The 22,031-nt window shown below is 39.2% G+C and overlaps 1 protein-coding gene across 2 annotated transcripts in view; it reads right to left on the bottom strand.

Moving 5' to 3' along the window:
* Window positions 1-12,814: 12,814 nt before the first annotated feature.
* The window catches only part of NPR3 (natriuretic peptide receptor 3), a 50,014-nt gene continuing 40,797 nt past the window's right edge, over window positions 12,815-22,031 (bottom strand). For both annotated transcript variants that reach the window (XM_054185214.1, XM_054185213.1), the window contains exon 8: window positions 12,815-20,612. In XM_054185214.1, the coding sequence (XP_054041189.1) occupies window positions 20,501-20,612 (112 nt within the window). In that variant the 3' untranslated portion in view covers window positions 12,815-20,500. The remainder of the gene's footprint in view (window positions 20,613-22,031) is intronic.

Raw genomic sequence — 22,031 nt, 5'->3', positions numbered from 1 at the left:
AGGAAAAAGAAATTGCAGGAGATTTTGCAGCTGAACTAGATATTCCAGCAATGCAAATGCAGTCAGCAGTAGTCCCGCAGTATTCCCATCTCCAAATACAAGTTTTCAGAGCTGTGCAGAGTCACAAATGAGTTGGAGCAGTAGGAAGCTGACAGTAATCTTCCCTGGGGCAGAGTTACGTCTGTGGTCATTGCCAGGTTCATGCTGTTGTTGTTACAGCATTGAAGTATCTCTCTCAGGAAAGTTGTAAAAGCTATGCACAACCTGCAATTTTCCTTTTGTTATTCTTCATGTTAGGTGTGCAATGTATTATGCAACACTCACTTTGGCCCACTGTAGTGTGTTAGCATAGGAAAAAATTCCAGACCGCCAATTTTTTAATTGCGTCATGGCCCATTTTCACAGATTGACTATGTAATGGGTTCTAATTTGCTTTTCAAAAGTACCCAAGACATAGGAATATTTGACAGAAATATTCTGGAAACCCATTGTAAAAAATGCTATTTTTTTCACAGACACTGCATGAATTCAAATAGGAATCTGGCATTAATATAGGCATTGTGCTTTATGGTTATGGTTAAGCTTTTGCTTCAGGACACAAAATAATCACTTAATAATATAGATAGTAAAAAATTCCTCCTCTGGGAAGATTTTACCTGATGAGATTTTTCTCAGCTTTCTTTATCTGATCACTGCAGAACACAGAGTAAATGATATGAACTAAAAAGATCCCCTGGAAAATCTGTTTTCTTTCTCATTATTATTATTCTCCTGAGTAAAGCAGCTATAGTTACAGAACTGATATTAACCCAACATCCACATCCAGGCTTAAAAATGAAACCTTGTTTCAAGTCAGTTGAGTGAGCTTATTGACTTCTCTGTATTCCTCTTACTGCCTTATACCAGGGAAGAACTGAAACCCCAGACAAATTAACGTTCCTTAGTTTTGTCTTTGACGCTGAATACCAGTGGTCAGACAGTTCGGCTGGCATGTTTTCCTCACCTTTAAAAATGCTAAATATCACCTTCTTTAAAAGTCCACCCTTCCTCACCCCCCCACCCTCCTCCCCAATCCCAAGATTTCCTCCAACTAGCTAGTAGAGTGAATTTTCTTTCCATTGCAAGGAGGAAAACAACTAAACAAGGGTCTTCCTGTCCACTTGTCAGAAAGCATTCAACAGAGAACTCCCACCAGAGACCAGATCCAGCAACTGTCCAGGACAGCTGCAGAAAACTGAAGAAGCAACTGAATTTTGAAGGCCAGGTTATGGTCTCCACGTCAGCAACGTAAATCCTAAAAATTGTTTCAACTGGTAATACTTAGCGGTTTCATAAGCTCTATGCCTTCCAGAAGTGCTGAGTCCTTTTAGCATGCACTCCACAGGCCAGGAAAGCCCATGAGGCACTTGCTGCTCCTCTGTTTGCAGCACTACTATTTCAGTAACTAAAGACTGGTCATCAAAATCTCTTGAATGTGCAGTTCCTAGATGTGCTTTGTTAAGTAAATCAAAATAAAACTGATGATTCCTCTCACATGCCACTTTTACTCCCAGTCAGCTCCATCAGTTTCATGGAGGGAATGAGGATAAAAGTAGCATTCAGCCCTGTGCCAAAATCAGTTAATAGTATGTGTAGTTTTTTCTTAATTGAAGGAGTTAATTTAGTTAACAATGTACCAAATATTTTGCAGCATTAATTTATTTATGTCAATTCAATTTTAAAAGTCTCTGTTAGAAACAGCTAAATCAAGTGTTTCTCAATTAAAGAAGGCTCTAATTTATCTGCAATTTAATATGGCTACATATTATTAGCTTCACTTGTGCTTATGTGCATACAAAGGAGTAGGCCTATGGGAAAAATCGTTGTTGGGTACGTTTCATGTCTTCTCTTCCACCTCTGTGTCAGACCAGCTACAATGCAAGCAGGGGATTTTATGTGTGAGTTCAAAAAAGGTGCTTCTCCTTTTTTTTTTTGGTGTGAGTTTTGGACCTTTTCAGACCAGAAAAGAACATCAGAAAATACCTCTTGTAAACAAGAAGTGGTTAAGTATTTTGCTTGGAGACAGAGTTCCTATGTCTTTGGGAACAATGTTACTTGAAACGTTTGTTATCTCTTCCTCTTTTAAACAGTTCGGTAAAGAGACCTTAAACCCAAGGTTCACAGTGATATCAGCAAAAGGTTAAGATAATATTTTTAGATTATTTTTTTCATCAATGATTTCAAAGGGGAAAAGCAGCATAATTTAATTTTAATTGCTGGTCCCATTTCCACAGAATGGTGTGTATTGATAAAACAGATGTAATCACACCCTCTCTGAACACCCTTACATACTATAGTTGTGGACAAGGGTAAATGAACCAGAACAGAATAGGAGGAAGTATGGGTTACATGAAAACACTATAAACTGGTGTGTAAATACTTTATCAGAAATGTGCTTTTATACAATGCTGTTTGAATCATTTGGCAGTCAGTCCTCCAGAGGCTAATAGCTTATTCGCTCTTGGTCCCCCACAGTCCCAGTGAGGCAACACTGCAGGTGTGCTGGAGGTCTGTGAGGAAACGAAGGCATCAGCTGCATCAGCAAATTACCTCCATCTTCTCTTACCTTGTGCAGGAACAGAGGCACCCTGGAGGATCTTGCAGGGCTTCACGGTGTTGTTAGCTGCAACAGCTCCCCTCTGGGCCATTGCTTAGGTGTGGCTTGTTGGAATACAGCAAAGCTTTAGCCATTTTCTTTCTGTCCTAAAGTACATCTCACCCTGTGAATGCAAGACCCATCTCCATGATGAACAGGCCTGCTGGAATCGTGTCTGAAATCATTTGCAATGGTCTCTTGGTATTCAGGGATGAGTCAAGTTTTGGTGTGTCTTTCAAAAAGACCAATTTGAATATGTGGCTTTAATAGTATAAATAAAAGGCTATAAAGGATGGAGAGATGAGAAAGCAGACATGAAAGAGTAAGAGGGGAAGACTGGAAGCCACTGATGTGAAAAAAAGATAAAAGATCCAAGCCAAGTAATCCAGGCAGCCAAAGAAGCTATAATCCTGGGACAAAGCATAAAGGAACTTACTGAGCTACGTTTTCATAGTACTGGAAGATTCTGAATAGTTTCTAGTCAAAAAAGAAGCTGATTATTTTTCCCCTGAAAAAAAATGGCAACATTTTAGATGTTTTGTGAAAGAAAGGGAATAAATGATACTGTAATATACAGCCCAATATAATATACAGCTGTAATATGCAGTTTTTTCTTTATTAGTGGTTAATTAAATAAGCTGAAAACATCCGCATATAGATTCAGATTCAGACCAAAATGAAATGAAAACAGGTTCTTTTCCCAGCAAAAGATCAAATAAAAAACTCAAAAATGTTCCAGGTTATCTGACTTAACACAAGTGTTTGTTTAACACAAAATCAAATGTTTCATTTGACGACTATTTAGTTCACCTTTTTCACCCTGAAAACCTGAAAAGTTGTAAGTATTTTGTCCAGCTGCACAGCTGATATAGGCATTTGACCTAGAGGACAAGTAGTACATTTAGAAATAAATCCAAGAAAAAAGCCAGGAACAAATGCTGAAATATTTTCTGTCCCTTCTATTTTTCTGTGTCTCGGATAACAAAACAATTGCTTTAGCAATTCTACTTCGAAATCCAGAGAGAAAGCTATCTGGTGCAAGGAGCTAACCTGACATCTTTTTCAGTGTTTCAGATCGCTGTTGCTGCAAGAGTAACAAAGAAAAGCACGTATTTGAAAATGCCTTTAAAAATCTTATAATGGGTCTGTTCTCATAAGTGGATGAATTAGAATATAGAACTGGACTGAAAAATTCCTTATGGGTTTACAAGTTGCAGCAAGTCTCAGGGGAGTTAGATTCTGAGCTATAAACCTGCCAAAGTACACAGATCTATGTGGTGTAGACAACATTTGGAAGCTGACAACTTTCCACAACAAAGACACCTCTGATACTGAAAACCAGACCCCTCTGGTTTTCTGTCTCCTGTGTTAAATCACACTGAGCATAGGCTTAAATGTAAGGTAATAATTAGAATTTTAGGAAGAAGGAAAATTCCAGATAACAGTAGAAAACCAAAAAGAAGCGTAGTTGGTCTCAGTTTAACAAACTTAGGAGGGTTTCTTCCTTGTTTCCTTTGATTTGCAAACTCCTGTAGAAATGATTTAATGTTCATTAGTGTTTTAGACGTGTTTTGCAAAAATATTTATTCTTCCCTTTCCTTGTCCTTTTCCTCTGTTTATTTCAATGCCAAATGAAAAATAATGACTCCAACTTACACTACCATTCAAAGCAGTTATTGTGAAATGGGTCTAGGACAACATGCTTGATTGTCCCCTCGCTGCATGGATTTATATTGGCTAGCATCAAGACAACAGAGATGGTAAAGGCTGAACCCAGCTTTGTTTCCTTCCATCGATAGACACCTTCAGCTGTTTCTCTCTCCCACCCACTCTTAAAGCCTCCCTATATTTAATCGTCCATTTACATGAAATCTCTGAACCCCAGATATCTTTCATACCCCTCCACCCCTCTGTCAAATGTAGCTGAAATTAGCCAGCTGTTTCAAAATTTGCCACTGATGGACAAACTATTGGAGTACATAATCCTATTCCTTTCATAAACCAGGCAAGCACAGGGGAAGGCCTCATGAGGCCCCTCATTACAGAAACTCTTCCTTTAAGTTTTAGCTTGCTACAAAACTCTTGCTTGAAACTTTGCATGTTTTTCAGTAAAAAATGGTCAAGGTAACATTATTTAATATATTTACCTGATGTTTAAGTAATTCCTTTGTGTTACATGCTTGAAAACAGAGCTGGTCAAAACAAAAAGGAAATGGACTATTTTCCTTGCAGAAAATACTGTTTGTTTTTTTAAAAAAAATACTGACAGGAAACATTTTTTTCAGTTCAATAAGATGTAACAGTCACTCAGAGGTTTTGAAGGAAAGAGTATTATGAGCAGGGCTCATCAGTCTTTTTCACAGTGTGGATGAACATCTTTCAGTCAACCTCACTTATAAAATTTTTCACCTGTGATCATCAAATCAGGAGTAAGAATGGCAACAAATAGAAAACATAACAAGAAGTTTCAGAACTTGGAATAGTCATTGAAAATTCTTTCACTTTTTAACATATTTTGTTTTGATAGTATTACTTCCGAGTGTTTGTGAGAAATCTTGCACATGGGTGTCTTAAGGGCTAAATTCAATGATGGGACAGTGGAAATAATTCTACCAAATTTATTTTGGTAGATCATGTCTTGAACGACTTCTAAAGGTGGTCCTTTATTTTAAGAGCTGTGCTTTCCTTTTCTGAATACTACAAACCATAAAGAGGGTTGTGCAAAGAAGGATGGTCAGGGAAGAGAGCCCTCATTTCCATTAAAAACTGATGCTTCTTGACTATTAATTTTCCCTCTCAACTTCGAAGAAAATCTACAAATTTACAGAGGAAGCAAGATTTTTATAGCATACAAAGCACTTAGCCCTGACTCTTTGAAAATAACACCTAGATACACAACCTAGCTCTGTTTCCACTATATAGTGAATGTATACTCAGTATTTCCAATATATATATGGCATGCTCTAGCAGAAGACAATGTGTTGTGCATGAGAATGCATTGATACAATTTGGCTAGATTTATTAAATCAATTGCAGTATTTAGCTGGTATAACATTACCTCCTTGATTTTTAAACTGTAACCACAATAGGGAACAATTTGCTGCATTGTAAGAACAAGACAGATAGTTTGCAAAGCTGCCCAGCTTCCTGCCTCCCACCTAGGACAATAACCTTCTTGGGAATTGTGAAATAATCCCATTAGCCCTGCAACAACAAGGGAGCCTACGCAACATATGAAACAGAGCACTGGAGCAGTGTAAATGTAATGTCAATATGTGGGCATTTAAAATTACCAGAGCTGCAGACCTGAGAGGTGATGTTTTTGACTGGAAGTTCTGCTTCAGATTGCATATTAAACACAGGTGTGATTCAAGCAATGACTTCGGTTTGTTACATTCACAGGCTTGGTGGGGCTTCTTGAATTCCAGGAGCAATTCTTAACAGCAAAAAGGAAATTAATTAGGATCATTCTTGACTTTCTAATGAAAGGAGCACATCAGTTTCTGTATTAGTATTTAACTTTGTTAAAAATAATGCCTATGTTTGGGTTGGGTTTTTTTTTCAGAATTTCAAACTTTCACATACAGTTTTCTTGCTGTTTGCAGTGTTTTCACCATATATGCATTTGTAAAACTACTAGTGAGAAGAAAGCACTTACCAGAAAAAGGACATAATAATCAGCTTTTTAGTGTAGTAACTAAGGATTTGGGGGTTGAAGAGGATTTGTGGACTGACTTTTTTTTTAATCCTTCTGTTTTCCAAATTATTAGTGATTTTGGATGCATTGTTTATACTTGGGCCTGCTTCAGTCAATCTAAAGCAGATATGACTTTCTCAGAATAAGGTTTTGCCACTGGAAAAGTCAAATTACCTCAAAGTACCTCAATTAGGCACCCCCCCAAACTGAGAGATTTAAAACCACCAGTCCTTTTTCATCCGTAATCTGCATCTGGAAGCATTTTAACCCAACTAGCCTATTCTATTCTGATGCAAGTAAGTTACGGCATTTGCCCCACAGTCAGGTTCAATCTTTAGCCAAATCAACAATAGAAACTCAAGGGCTGCATCGGATGCCTGACCTGTCACGGGACTGATTGACTTACGTAGAGTTTCAAAGAACTTACTCTACAATGAAAATTGAGCTGGCTTTCAGCCAAACCAGTAAAACATTCTTTGCGAGGCAGCAGTGCTCCTTGTCAATGCCCTGTGGTGGGTGGTGCTTCATGTCTGCGTAGGACTTTCTCACCTTTGTGAAGCCTTACGTAAAACGGAGTTACAATCAGCGTTCGAAGATCTTCTCCTGTCATGTAGCTCTCTTTGCTGCCTAAACACAGTACTGTAGGTCTACAAATAACACAGTCAGCTTCAAATTTTACAGGCCTGTAGGAATGGGAAGAATTGTGCTGGCATCATGGGATACGTACGGGTGTGTCTTTGCCTCCTCCCTCTACAATGGTACTATCCTGTTAACATTAGCCTGCCAAGTTAGGTACATTATGTTCTAGCAGAACACAGACTCCTAATAATGTTTGTTTGACAGACAATAAACTTTATTTTCAACAGGTGGTCTTGTATGGGATTGAAGGCTGCAATATTGCAATTGATTTTGATCGTTCTTCCAGTCTGGGAGGTTAGGCTCTGAGAAATCAGAGAGAAGCCAGTTATTTCTACCAAATATATATATATATATGTATATTATTCAAAATGTCCTAAGGAAAGTTATGAAAAAAATAATCATGACACTGTGTGGTATTTGCTAATGGACAGGTGACATAAGCAATGTCCTCTGAAGGAATGCAGTTGTTTGTGGTTATTTACATTTCTGCCGTGAGCCAGCAATAAAATCAGAGCCCTGTAGCATTAGAGAAAGGTACTTTCTCCCTTAGTAGCAGTCCGTGCAGCAATAAGGGGGTAAAATGACACTAAGTGAAGGTCAGTAACAGAGGAGCAGAACACAGCACTCCTCCTCAGCACAGCCTGGTGGACCAAAGGAAAGGCCCCTAGGCCAGAGGCTTGGCTGAGGCTTTTTTCTCCAGGCGTGGACAACCCAGGTGGACTCTTTAAAACAAGACAACAGCAATTTTTAAAATAGCTTTAAAGTAAGAGAAAGCAAGCACTTAGGAAAACTGGCAGGCAAAGGAAAGGAAGGAGGTTAGGTATGGAGTAGAGGGACTAGAGAGGACGATGGAGGAAATAAAGGGAAAAAATGACAAAGTGAAAACAAGCGATGAAAGGAGGGACTATAGAAAGGACTGACAATGTAAAGGGGTGAAATAAAACACGATCTCATGTGCAGACACTCATGATTAGGAAACGTTATTTCTCCTTCATTTTTATTTCCTTGGCAGAGAAGGGTGAGCTGTAGGGAGGAGGAAATTAAGTGTTTGCTGCTGGTGCCGATGGAAACTTTCGTTTCAGCTGAAGCTCAGGCAGGGGAAGAATGTCGCTTGGTCAGACCCAGGTCAGGGTTTACAGAGCAGTGGTATCTGTGTTAGAGACAGAAGCCCTTAATATCTGTCTTAATTTTCAGGCCCTGACTAAGGAAAGCAATGTTAATGAGGCTTTAACATACTTGCTACTGACATGTGACATGCATCTATAAATATTTAAGGAATAATGGGATCACTTAACCACTCTTTCTTTGTTTCAGCCTCAGTTCCCATCCCAAACTGAATTGGAAAATTTTTTATGGACTTTGGCTTGTCTCAGTTAAATTAACCCCCCCGCCCCTCTTTCTATACCTCCTTTCCTGTCTACTTCTTCTGAATCATTCTCTCGAGCTGTGTCCAGGCTGCTTTCAGCTCTGGCATTGAACTGCAGCTTGTCACTAAAGGCATCCTGGCATGTACATAAAAGGGATCTGGAGGTGGAAATGACCACCAGTTAAATCACCTCATCCTCTAGTCAGTGCAGGATTGTTCCTGCAGCACACTCCCAAGGGCTTGGGGTTTTAATGCTTTGAGAAACAGAAATTCCACCACCACCCCCTTTGGGAGGGGTGCCTAAGACCTAATAGATCACACTCTTATGCAATTTTTCCTGATACATAGCCTGCATTTTCCTTTGTTTGATGTCTTTACTCCGTTATTCCTATTTATAACTGGTGCTGGGTGAATCCCAGGTGGTTCTGAGGTTTATTTCTGTTTTAAGAAGGCATGCAAAAACGCAGAGACTAGTCCACATTCTTTAAACCTTTTGGTGCCTTCCTGACAGGCTCCGTTATTTCTTCCCTAAAACTGCCCAGGACCCAGTAGAAGGCCTCATTTCTCTCTAACCCAGGAGGGTAGGTAGTTGGATACTGGCCAGGCCTCTGCTCTGGTAAATCTCTTCTGAGAACAGAGAACAAAGACCTGATATCCTCTATCTATAACATGCCTTTTTCTAGTCATTACCCAGTAGCCTAATTCCTTCAGTTTAATTTCCTGTGCTCATCTAGCTGTTGCCATGCTTTTTGTTCTTCCTGACGTAATTGAGGGGGTTTATCAATACCTTTTCATTGGACCAGTTCCTTTGATGCCTGAGCATGAAAGGTACTTCTTAAGTATTTTTTCTTAAGAAAGAAGGTATTTCTTAAGCTGCTATTCTGGTCAATATCCCACAAAACACTGCAGTAATCAAATGGCAGCAAGTGGGATCCTTTCCCATGTTCTGAAGAGGTCTTGCATGAAAGCATACAGTCAAAGGCTGGGAATTCTTCCTTTAGACCCTCCATCCTGCACAAGTGCAAGTACTGCAGAGGAGTCTCAGCATATCCCACACTTCAAGGTTGCCCAAGCAGTAGTTCAAAGTAACTGTTACTGGTGATCCTTTTCAGCAGGGGCATATCATACAGCGTGTAAATTCAATGACAGACAGTGCTGTCAGGACTTTCTCACTATCTGAAATTCTTCATCACAAGAGCAGCTTTCTCCTTCTTCAGATGTCAGAGACATTAGTCCAGTCCTTGATTCACACATCTAATTTGGCCAGGATACATAAATTACACTCAGAGGGTCTGTTCCTGCTGCTGTCCTTTTAATAAATACTAGTTGCCAGAGCTGTAACAAGCTCCACATCATACCTATCTTCTGTTCGGTTTGAAGAGGGATTTAAATCCACAAACTAAATCCAGCAAATCCATTGCTGTCAGAATGGCCCCTGCGCTATAGCGTATAATTTGTCTTTTCACTTTTTCCCTTTGAAGGCTAAATGACAATAAAATAGTTGCTCTGCTGCGGCAAGAGAAATAAGAAGTGAGAAATACCTGCTGTAGCCCGGTAGTCTAGGCATTCAGATATGGGAAAATTATTTTTAAATGCCTTTACTTAAGGCATTTTCATCTTTTATACAACAGTAAATGAGTTCAGCAAGACACTGGTTCACAAATAGCATTAATGTTTAAATTATTCTCTTAGGAAGTAGAAAAACTGCAGTTCTATCCCTGATCCAAACCCAGGACACTGTTTTTCCCCCAGTCACACTACTACACTAATATTAGGCAAAAGGCAGGAGGAAGCAGCACAAGCACTGCTTCTCCTGTATGTTTTGTATGGTTTAAGTGTGCCATTAGCCCGCTAGATCGCAAAGGGGAAACAGAAGGAGATATAACAGTTGTGAAGCTTTCTGGCTCATAGACAGCTCACTAGTAGTCGATCTTTGGTGGTTGTTCACACAGTGAGTAGTAGGAATAGAGTAGTGTCGTGGTTTAGCCCCAGCCCTGCCAGAACCAGGACAAGTAGGCTGGGGAAATTGCTTTAGTACTGTAGAAATGTAGATGGGAGAAGAACAGAGCTTCCATAGACATGGACTTCCTAAGTCCCCTTATGTCCTGGACAAACATAAATCCATGGTTACAATTTTAGCCATCTGGTAGTTTTTACACTATATACATATATATCGAAAATTTGAAAGCCAGGTTTTACTGTGTAAGTTGAATGGCAGTGTCAAGAAGTAATAGACTCTGGTAATAAACCACTGCACTGCCAAACAAATAGCTGGACAGAGTAATTACTCGTACAAATGGAAATAGGATCTTCTTTTTTCTGAGGCAGAGGAGTGAAGACCATCAAACCAACCCTAACGTGAGTCAGGAAAATTTACCAAGAGTAGTGTATGTACACAGGGAGACCCTTTTTGGCATTTGGCATTACAGATTGTAAATTATGGTTATTCCTACGAGGCAACAAAAGAGGTTCTGTCAGTTGTACAATTACTTTTTATTGGCAGTGCTCTTTCAACTCAAGAAAACATTGGCTGAGGTTCAAGACCAAGATTTGGCTCAAATGCCACCATAATTTTTCAGAAATGTGATGAATGTTCCCTAAGAAATAGTTTCCTAAGAAAGCCACAAGAATGTGTTGAGCTAGGTTACAGGATATCTAGAATGATATCCAAAAGTTGCTACCACTGAAGATCAATTGCCATAAGTAATTTCACCAAATGAAATTTTTACCTGTCAGACTGTCAGTACTCTGACAAAAAGATACCTGACACACTTGGATGAATTGTTTTGTAAATATCAATGTATGTATATATGTACACAATTTATCACACATACCTCAAGCATTCATGTTGAAGGATATTAGACAAGAAAATCTAGTGACAGTGGAAGAAAGTCCTGCCACTGTGAAGGTAATGACACGCACTAATAGCCTGAGGGTCATACACTGAACATAAATTGAGTCAACAATCGCTCGTGCCATATTTCCAAACCTGAGCGAAAACTTTATTTTATTGAAGCTGATTATATTTTTTTCCATTGCTGTCAATGAGGGCAAGATGTCAAAAGTTCCTCCTGCTGTCTTCCCTGACAACATATCCCTACAATATAGCAGCAGTAAAGCATGTATTATTACTGATCTCAGTTGTAGTGAACTTAGAATATTAGTAAACATTAATAAACTGATCTTTAGTTTATCCTGACTAGAATATTAAATTGCTAGAAGAGACTGGAGATGAGTCATGTAAAATGTGCACTTTTGAAAAGATCACAAAACACCTTTAATGATTACTGCAGTTATCAGGAACACAAAACATAACTTGTACAATTTTTTTCTACAGTGCTTTATATGGAAATACTGGAAAATCGCTAGGTATTTCCAGTGAATTCCTGTTTGCAATGGGATGAAGACTTAAGAACATAACCATCAAGCAAAAGCAGGAGAAATAGTAATTTCTACCTGTAAAACATTCATACAATTAGAAGTGTATCTCTGAGGAGGCAGATTTAAAGTAATCTCAATTCTTACATATATCAGGAAGATCTTCTAGTTTTGAAAAGTTAATCTCTTTGCACCTTTAATCAACTGTACAAGCTGGTAATATTAATTTCCTTGCTGGGAGTATGGAGTTAATTAAATTTAGTGACAAATTTAGAGATTTACCAGTGAAAGGCATTGCAGCTAGGAAAGTAGCTCAACCCTCCCTTAACTGAATGGGTCTCTCCAAGCCTGTTTTTTTGCTCTTTGCTTTTTTCTTTCCTGGGCTGCAGAAAGATTTTAGGTTCATAGTTAACCCAGAGGATGTTTCCATCTATCAGCTCTCCAGTGAATTCTTGGTACTTGTGGTTTTGATACAATTGTGATCAGATATTTCTTCCTCACACTCATTTCCAAGTTATTTTAGATTATAAAGGCCTGGCACACTCTCAAGCACAAATCTTAAATTTGGCAACATTGCTACAACAGACACATGCACACAGAAAGAAGAGGGCTAGACACAACAGGATAATTTGAAGACTGTATGTAAAAGCACAGGAAAGAAACAGAATTGAGTTCCCCTGATTTGATAAGATTGCTGCAAAACGAACTTGTAGCTTAGTAAATCGTGTGAGTTTTGCCTCTCTGCAGGCCATAAAAATCAATGCTTACTAGTTAAGGTTCCAATGTATTTAAATAATTTGGTTCCTATTTAATTGCATTTCAGGAGGACTGAGAATAAATGGAAAAATATCCAAAGTTTGTTTATACTGATTAAAACCTTCCCCAGACCTTAAAATACCAGGGGGAATTTTCTTCCCAAAGACAGGTTAGATTGATTCCTGATTTAATCAGTTGCTAATCGTCATTAAAATCAGGGGTTTACATGGTATCTTAGACCCAGAATAACCTTCCTGTTATTAACTCCATACCACCTGATAGAAGCCTCTATATGAAACAGACCAAGAACATAGTAAACAGGTGACAAAAGACACCACAGAAATAGGTGATAATATATTCCTACATCTTTAATGGAAACATTTTGTTACAATTTAGGTTATGTGATATTCTTGCATTTTTAAAATGTGTGAAAGAAAATGCACAGAATAAAAAGTCAAAGGACACCAATGAATGTAGATACTTTAAATGATCAAGTCGTAAAAGAAATAAAATACATTACACAAATAAACAAAGGTTATATCCACAATCATGAATACGCACTCTCCTCTACACAAAAACAACAATAAATAAAATCACATTATATGCAGATAGTTCTACTTACATCAGTACAACATACTGTGCAGCTTTCCATTTGTTTTCTACTAGACTGGTAGTAGGTTTCTCTGTTGTCCAGTATTTTTACATTAATAACGAACAGTATCACCGAAAAAAGGGGACAAATTTAACGTCCACACCGTCTATCCTGAGTCCTCTTAGTTTTGTGATAATTACACCCTACGCACAAGAAACACACCAAATTCTACCCATTGCCTTCATCCTGCCACTCTACTGAAGTCTTCTCAGCGCTTTTAAGACCTGCACATCAAGATGACATTGTTAACAGGTAAATACCCGACCTAAGGGCACGGTATACCCTGAGCAGGTCCTATTCACCACTTACAGCCCGTTTCAATTTTAGGTAAGGGGTCTATGTGGGATTTAAAAGGTGAATAAGCTTTCTGCTGAGTCTCTGAGAAAGCAGATATTGAATAATAAATACAGGGTACTCTGCAGAAAGAGCCCGATTCCATCCCCTGTGCAGTCAATAGTATCATCATGGGAGTATAATCAATCTCTCAGCATCTTCCCCCTTCTCTCTCCCTTACTCAATTGCACAGATATTTTCCCTATATTCTCAACGGATCTTTTCATCCTTTGCATACTATACTGCATAAGTCACCACAACATCTGCCACAAAGCTACATCAGGGAGATACTAAAGATGGGAGGACACATTTATCATCTCACACGGCACAATGATAAATGACCACTGATTAGTAACTGTAGTATTGGCTTTTCAGTGGTGGCTCGCTCGTTCCTCTGTCACACTGCACACACAGATCACAGAGAAAGAGAAGTCCAGATCACCACCAAGTATGAACCAACCTAGCCGTGCTCATTATGTCTGCTGACGGTTCATTAGGAAACATTGGCAAAACCTCTGTTCATAGTTTGGGGGGGAGAATTGTGTGTTCCCTGTGCATACCAGTTGAGATTACAAAAGAAACCATTAAAACAAGATTATCTTTTAAAATACCCTTTTTGGTATGCTTTCTTTGCTTGCTCAAGTGTCCTCTAGAAACATTCACATGACAGAAACACCAAGCAACAGTTCACACAGAGTGGATTTTAACCTTTCAAAGATTTAACACCTAATGAATCCACATAAGATTTCTGAAGTACTATAGCTTAACATACAAACTTTAACAGTGTTCTAATATTTAGAATATTTTGCCTTTGATGCAGAATATTAACTTAGTGGTTAGTGAAGCCTCTCGTTTCAAAAGCTAGTTTTGTATGCTGTAAATTCGGTGTATGTCAGTTAGGAGGCATTCTGAAAGGTAAATTCTGGAAAAAGTAACAGCGTAATAAAACAGTCTATGTAATGATACACTGGACATAACTAAACAGTAGCTCAAGAAAGCCTCAAAACCATGGCAGTGTTACCTTCTTGATCAAAACCAGCAGTAACCTCACGAAAACACCAACATTAACCTTTATCCTTTCCTCCTCTATGGGTGAGATAAACCGAGAGCTGCGTTTATGCCAGACTTAAGGCTTCACTGGGGCAAACCCCAGCACTTACGCTTCCTGTCATTCTCTAGGAGAGAAGAGACACTGTCAAAGCCTGCCGCACAGCTTGCTGACCCCTGCAGACAGCCAGCTCTGAGGTCTCTCACAAACAGCTATTTGTTTTGCTTTCAACAATCGTTTTCCATCAGTCTCAGAGCTCGGATGTTAAAAGGTATCTGAGAATGGAAAAAATACAGGCCTCAGGACATGTGAATTTATTTCTGCCTCTAAGCAGAGATATGCACAGTGCAAACACTTCTGTTCTTCCACTTGAAAGGTTTCACACACACACAAATCCTTTTGTGCTTTCAACAGCAAGACGAAAGGGGGGGGCGGAAGGAGAGTAGACACATACAATGCATCTGAAGATGAAACTTTTTCCAGTATGTCCTTAAAAATGTATTCCAATAAGTAACTTTTTTGTTTCTTTGTTTCTAAAAAGGGCTAAAACTGCCTCCAACAAAAAACCCACTTTGCTGAAAGTTGTACCTTCACTGCTCACTGTTGTGAGGCAAGTTACTAGGGCAGGTTCCTAACCAACAGAAAAGGTAATGTACGTTTAGAAACTCGCATTTCTGTTCTGCCCTGCTCTGGGGAGTGTGGTCACTAGATTTGATGTCATTTTATAGCAACAACAATTAAAGTAAAAAGAAGAAAAAAAAAAAGACTGGCTGGCATCACCTGACATCATGTCACCATGCTTGGATGACTGCAATTTCTGTGAGCCCAGTGGCACCCAGTAATCATTTTAGCTTGAATGGAACTGCTTCTATAACCAAAATTTATAGTGCCAGCCTTGGGTGTTTTTAAAAGGACTGGATGCCAGCTGCAAAATTCAGATTAAACTTCACAAAGTTTTTGGTCAATCCGATTTCTCAACTTTGCTTGGTTAAAAGACAGGCAACGTCAGATGAGTGTGGGTCTAGATCTCAGATAGTGGCTGGTGTGGCCACGGGCCAAAGCAAGGTGTGCTTGGCAGCTGAGCAGCACTGCAGCAGTGAACAATGGCTGAAATTTCGTAAAAAAAAACACCTCTCACTGAAGCATTTCTGACTAAATGATGGAAAATGGCTGTCTCTTTTCAAAGTACTTCTGAAGCTAGAGAAAAGAGCATGAAAAAAATAGGGAATTCCAGAGTGTTCACACTACCCTGGGAGAAAATGAGAAAAAATAACCTCAACTGCTTTATTTTAAGAATTAGACCAGTTACATGGCTACTCTGAAGCACAGAGGAGGGTAGTGAAGGATGTGGAACTGTCTTGAGCTCCGGAAAAGGTGGACTGGATTGCCAAAGAAATTTACGACCAGGACTATTAGCTTCCTGTCTTTGATGTCTATTCTTGGCTTTCCAGGAGCATTATGGCATTCATGAGGTGAAAATCGCACTGGAGCCAAGGTCAGCTAAGGCTGATGCAGCCTGTTCTACTGCAAAGCTGAGAAATTCACTCTGAACTGCTTCAAGATGCTGAGTTTAAAGCCCGAAGACACTTCATGTAGGGCCTGAGTTTACTTCCTCTGAATCAATGAGAGGGTTTTCTTGTCAGCTTGATGACAGTGTGATAGCACCTCCAAGCAAGAAAATGAATCAGAGATCAACCTCCCAGTAAAACATGCTGTCAGGGAGTACACTCTTATTTTGTCCAGCACAAATGTTCTCAAAGCATTAGCTACACCTTAATAACTCACCATTAAAGAAACAACAAAATAATTTCAATAATGCAATAAAACATTTCTTAAAAACAAATTAAAAATAGATGAATACAATTTATTTTCAGAAGTGAACGAATATAACTCTTTCATAAACTGAATTCTGGCCACAATCTTGCAAGGCGCACAGCACAATCAATCAAAAGTTTTAGCAATGAGTGAGGGTTCTCAGAACTCAGCTGGGTTTGGTCTTCAGTGAAGCACATCACAGAAGGAACTGGTAACTAACTGGTGATGGTGGTAGTCACAGGCAACTCGGGACACACAAACTGTCCATAAACAAAACTTCCAGAACTACCAATGTCCCAGGACCAAGCACCTGATTCTAAAGTTGTGGGTCTCAGCATACTAAATCACAGGTACTATTGAAAGTTTTGCTTCGTCTTTGTCAACTTGCATTGGAAGTCTACGCATTGAAGATAAGAGGGTGGAAGTCAGGTAATTTGTCCACAGAATTCTCAGCTATTAAGCTGACAAATATTTGGTAAATTAAAAACCGCTGAATTAATTAGCAGAATTTGTCAAACTTTGACAAACAATAAGTATGAAGCCATTGAAGTTCAATTGCAATTTAACAGACACAACTGTAAGATTTAGCAATAAATATACGGCCTATGGGGACAACCTTTCTCTGATTCAAGCATATGGCAAGCTTCCTGTTGGTTCAGCCATGGCCAGGAGCATACCCTTTGGTCCCAAGCGAGCAAAGCACTTAGAAGCCAAAGTTGAACATATTTTAAGTGCATTCTAAAGTGCTGAGCTGAGTCAAGGCCCTCCTTGTGCTGCTCTGTAATACAGACATATGTTTGTAATACGGGCAATTTGTTGAAGCCAAAAATGTAGGTTTTGAAAACTCTTTTGAGAATCAATTATTATTATTATTTTGATTAGACATTCCCTTACAAAGTTTGAAGCCTAAACATTGTGGCATTGAGCTAATGCAGATGAACCAGAAAGGAAAAGTGCATTAGCTGGTAAAGAATCTCTTTGCTGAATAATCTAAACTCAAGGCAGTTTTTGATCTATGGTCCTAGAAGACCTGGGAACTATTAGCAAGAGGCCTGTGAAAGGCAGCTAAGAAGAGCAAGTTTATTTATGCTATACAGGAATCTACTTATGTGAAACGTCTTAAATGATCTCCACACTTCCATGGGAAAAATGCACAGGTAGGTGTGCACCAGTTTAGGAAGATTAAAGTCCATTGATCTAAAATGTTTTAATGGGCATGAAAGGTTCACCTCTCTTAGAAGGTGCTGGGATGTAAAGCTGTGGCTAGGCCTCCTCACTATCCCAGCCACAGACATCTCATAAAAACACTGCCTGAGGCCATGATTGAAAACCCCACATAAAATTGGGTATCAGAATTATTATCTTTTTAATTAAAAAGTGACCTTGCACTATACTTTTTTTTCCAAATATGTTTAGTTATAGTACGACGACATAATAAAAAAATTGTCTTAACAATTTATTGTCCCAGACAGATCTCCTGGCTCAGATCTTCTGGTCTGACCTGACTGTGCATGGCACAGGAAAAATGCAGATCTACACTACTGTCTTGCTCCCTAACTAGTGACTGTTTGAACATTAGTTCATGCTGCAAGGCAAGTCATAACAAACATAATTTTGAAAAAAGTTTATGCTTCAATCATGCCTTCTTTTCTTTACTTATTTAGAAAAGTTCTTACCTTTTTTCTGTGGCAAAGCAGTCAAATGGAGAAAAGAAAGTAAAAATGCTGAAAGGCATATTTGCAAAACTAGAAGCAGATCAAAACCCCCTTGGAAATGATTTAAAAAACACCAAACCTTAGGCATGCCCAGGGGCTTGACAAACTCAACTGCTTGAAACAAATTCCAAAAACTAATCAGGAAGCCTTTTTTTCTCCCCAGCTCCACAGCACCATGAATGCTGCTCTAGCCTACATTCTTCTCCAGTGCCCATGAGATAAGGAGGCTACTTCAGAAAACTGTCCATTGAATGCAGTGTTACTTTGGCTAAGGCACCTTTGCAGAAGTCATACGGGCCCAGACTGGGAAATGGGATGACGGAAATCTACCATCTGAACAACAGCTGTTACAGTGAGTCCTAAAGACACCAAATCTACCTGGTCTACAGCCACCACCTACACTGGAGATGCCCTCAGAGTCAGGAAGCCCTGCCCTCTGGCCACCTGGGACACGGGACAGTATTTCACAAAGGTGGGTGGTGAACCCCTGCATATGCTAGGAGATAAGTGAACCATAAGAAAAAAAAAGTCCAAGGAAATACTCCGTGGGGTATTTCCTCATCAACAAATAAAAGGCAGCCGAAAGAAGACAGAGCCAGATTTTGCTCTTCATTCACTTTGAGCTATCCCAAAATGGTTTCTCTGAATTGGCACTCTGGCTTTTCAGGGCCTGGAAGTTTTGTAGAACACCGGCTTCAGTGTCAGTTTTGAGATTAACTTTCACTATGTTTTTGAGATTAACTTTCACTATGTTTCACTATAACTGCTGAGACCAGAAAGTTCTGCTTACGAAATCAGAATAGGATAAACCAAAAGATTTCACGCACTAGAACCACAGTCATAGCTGAGTTTTCCCAGACAATATTTCTATGGGTCCTCCTCATCACATTTATAATTGGTACTGTTTATTTCCATTTGTTGACTAGAAAGCGCAGAGGTCTCCTTCGTCTAGTAAAAAATAACCTGTCAGCAGCTGACTCACCACAGATCCAGTTTTGCTCCTGGTAAAATCAATGGCAATAGTCCCAGAGACATCGATGGCAGCAGGATTAAGGTCAGCCCTAGAGCAGTGTTTTACCACCCTGATTCCTGAAGGTAGTTCCTTTAGTCTCACTGACTAATGCAGAGCTATTTAACAGGTGAAAAGTTCATTATTTTCAGGATCAGGGCCACCATCACATAGACAATTCAGTAACTGCATTTACATTGTTTAAATAATGATTTGAATGTTGCACATGCCTGGAGAAGAAAGTGGGGCAAAAAGTCCATTACTATCCATAAAGTCATTTCTCCTTCCCTAAATACTGGTTCTAAAACGTATTTACAGCTGTTGACTTTCCCTGCATGTTACTCCTATCATAAAAAAATGTCTTCAAAACATTCTCTCCCTTAATTTTTAATCCTACCAAAGCAAAAATAGATACTTTAATAGAAAAATACAAGATAAAAAATATCCTAAAAATAAAATGGTAGCATGGAATGTCATTTTTACACAAAAAATCCCCTTTTGAGTTGCTTCAGCTATACAAACACTTTCATATTTACAATTTTGGATGCAGTCCTGTTCTCACTGAAGTTAATGGGATTTTGCCATCGACTTCACCAGGAACAGGAACAGGCTCTACATGGACTATATTTACCTCTCTGAAAAGTCACGGCAGTGGAGAGAAAAGAGCATGATAAAACACATATTAGACTGAAGACTCAGCCAGTCCTCTCCAGAGACCTGACTGTCTTCTCTCTCACTGTTTCACACCAGTGAAACTCCTCCTCCTTCACTGGCGTTCTACCTAACTCCCAGCACCTACGAGTGAGAATCAGTGCTTTTGACTGCGATACTACACAAACAAGGAATGGTTTGTATGTATTTCCACCCGCCTGACTTTCTCAGTGGAGTAAATTAGACCCCAGTGGAGTTAATTACACCCAAGTGCCACTTCCCTCCAAGAACTAACTCCATACACCCAATCTTGTATCCCCTATAATCAATGGCAATGATTCAGTGATGCAGGATCATACCCCAAATGAATCCCTTTTTTCCTTTTGACAGCAACCAGCACCTGTGCCTGTGAAAGCATGTTTGATACCCATGGGTGAGATGCAATTAAGGAGGTGGTAGAAGCTAAAAAAATAAAAAAGGGAACAGAATGAGGCATTCCCCATCAACTAAACCCAGATCTGCTGCCCTTGATATATGCCTGAAGAAATACTGTCTTTACATATTAAGTACATCCAATAACATCAAATTGCATCATTTTCTTTTTTCATGAGATGAAAGGCCATGTGGCATAATGTGATTAATAAATCATTCCTGAGCTTCTGAAAGAAATTAAGACAAAATTACTGCTTAAAAGAGTGAGTTCTTCAAGAGCCTCCTCTTTTTACACTGATGTCTTTGGTTGTGTCCTTTTCCCTAATTCTTTTTTTCCCCAGGAAGAATGGGATTCTTTTTCTTCTTATTCTTCTTTATGCAGCAGAAAAATGAGATCTAATGGAGTCTTCACGTAACTGCCGATGTTTCCCCATGTTACAGTCCTCCTGTCGAGTTCGTCTCTCAATAGTTATTCTGTATTTCTTTCTGCATGAAAGGAGAGGAACAGAGTGAGAAATCCTTCTCCAGCTATAGAATAACAGGACTTCCCTTATAAAGAATGCCTGTAGGGGACAGCTGGGTGCCAGTTGAAAAATGAAATGTGGCAGAATGTGAAACCCTGGTCAAAGATTAAAGTAGTTTGCCTTGAAACATTTTACCCAGGCTCAAGAATGCCTGTTAGTTTCTACACGGCAGTCTCAAAGCACCAAGACACAGACATTTGCTTCTTTGAACATTTCTGATCTAAGTGATTAGGAAGTTTTTGTGAAGTGTCATGTGAACTGTGTCACATCACTGCCTTATATTGATCAAAGCCAAATTTCTTTCCAGTATACGAGGGGACACTTTCTGCAGAGTTCAAACAACAGATCTGACTCTTTATTCAGTTGTGTTTCTCACTGAAACTATCTACTAACTAACCCTCCCATCTCCCTCTGAGAAAGCTTCTATGTTTGTAATGTCAGAGGAGGTAGTATGATGAATTAAGAAGAGGGATGTAGAAGACAGATAAGAAGTAACTACAATTGCTCATGCATCAAATGGTTTTTCCTGTGTGTCTTCCTCTAGGACGTTTTGAAGAATTCTGTTATGTTACTTTATACGTCAAACAAGCCCTCTGTCTGTCTTTCAGTTTGCCCTTTAGTACTGAAATCTCCCCCCAAAATCATAAGAAGATTCATATTTCTATTTTATGCACTTACGCTTCTACTGAGTTTCAGGACTAATTTCTCAGAAGGGCATTAGCCCAGCCCCATGCGCACACGGTACCGCTTGTGCAGATGCATGACAAAAACCTTGTATGCCAAGGGAAGCTCTGCTCCGCTCGCATGTGTAGCAGGAGTAAGAGCTAGGCATGCAGCAGTGGAAGAATGATTTTTCAAAACACCAAGGTTTTAATTTGGCTAACATGGCTCATTAGGAAGTGGGAACCTACAAGTTCTGAAAAGATTCCCCAATATTTGTGTCTGTATCAGTAGGCTCCAAAATAACTTGAAAAACCTATGTTCTTTACTTCATTTATGTATTTTTAAGTCAGATCCTTCCACAGGTCGGAGCATGCACAGTAGCAGCTATGCATGAGGACAGGTCCACATTTTAGAAATGTAGTGCTCTAAGTTTAAATCCTTTCAAAGCTATGTATTAGAACTGCTACACAGATCTTTTAACAGTTTGCATGCACACTTAAAGCCGTGTTTGCATGCTCATTCGTGGTAATTACACATCCAAATTAGATGTAATCAGAAAGTACATATGCAGTCTGAAAGGTACAGAAGCTGCAGATACAAATTATTTCCAGGACCACAATTCCTAGACCTGCATTTTCTGAAAATCTGACTCATACATCCTGTATATGTTTTGTTTCACATATTTACTGTTAATGGTGGAATTAGAGAGTTGTCCCTA

The sequence above is a fragment of the Rissa tridactyla genome, chromosome Z (genome assembly GCF_028500815.1).
Source record: "Rissa tridactyla isolate bRisTri1 chromosome Z, bRisTri1.patW.cur.20221130, whole genome shotgun sequence".
Classification (NCBI taxonomy): domain Eukaryota; kingdom Metazoa; phylum Chordata; class Aves; order Charadriiformes; family Laridae; genus Rissa; species Rissa tridactyla.
The sequence above is the reverse complement of the archived record's forward strand: the minus strand, read 5'-3'. Positions and strand labels throughout refer to the sequence as shown.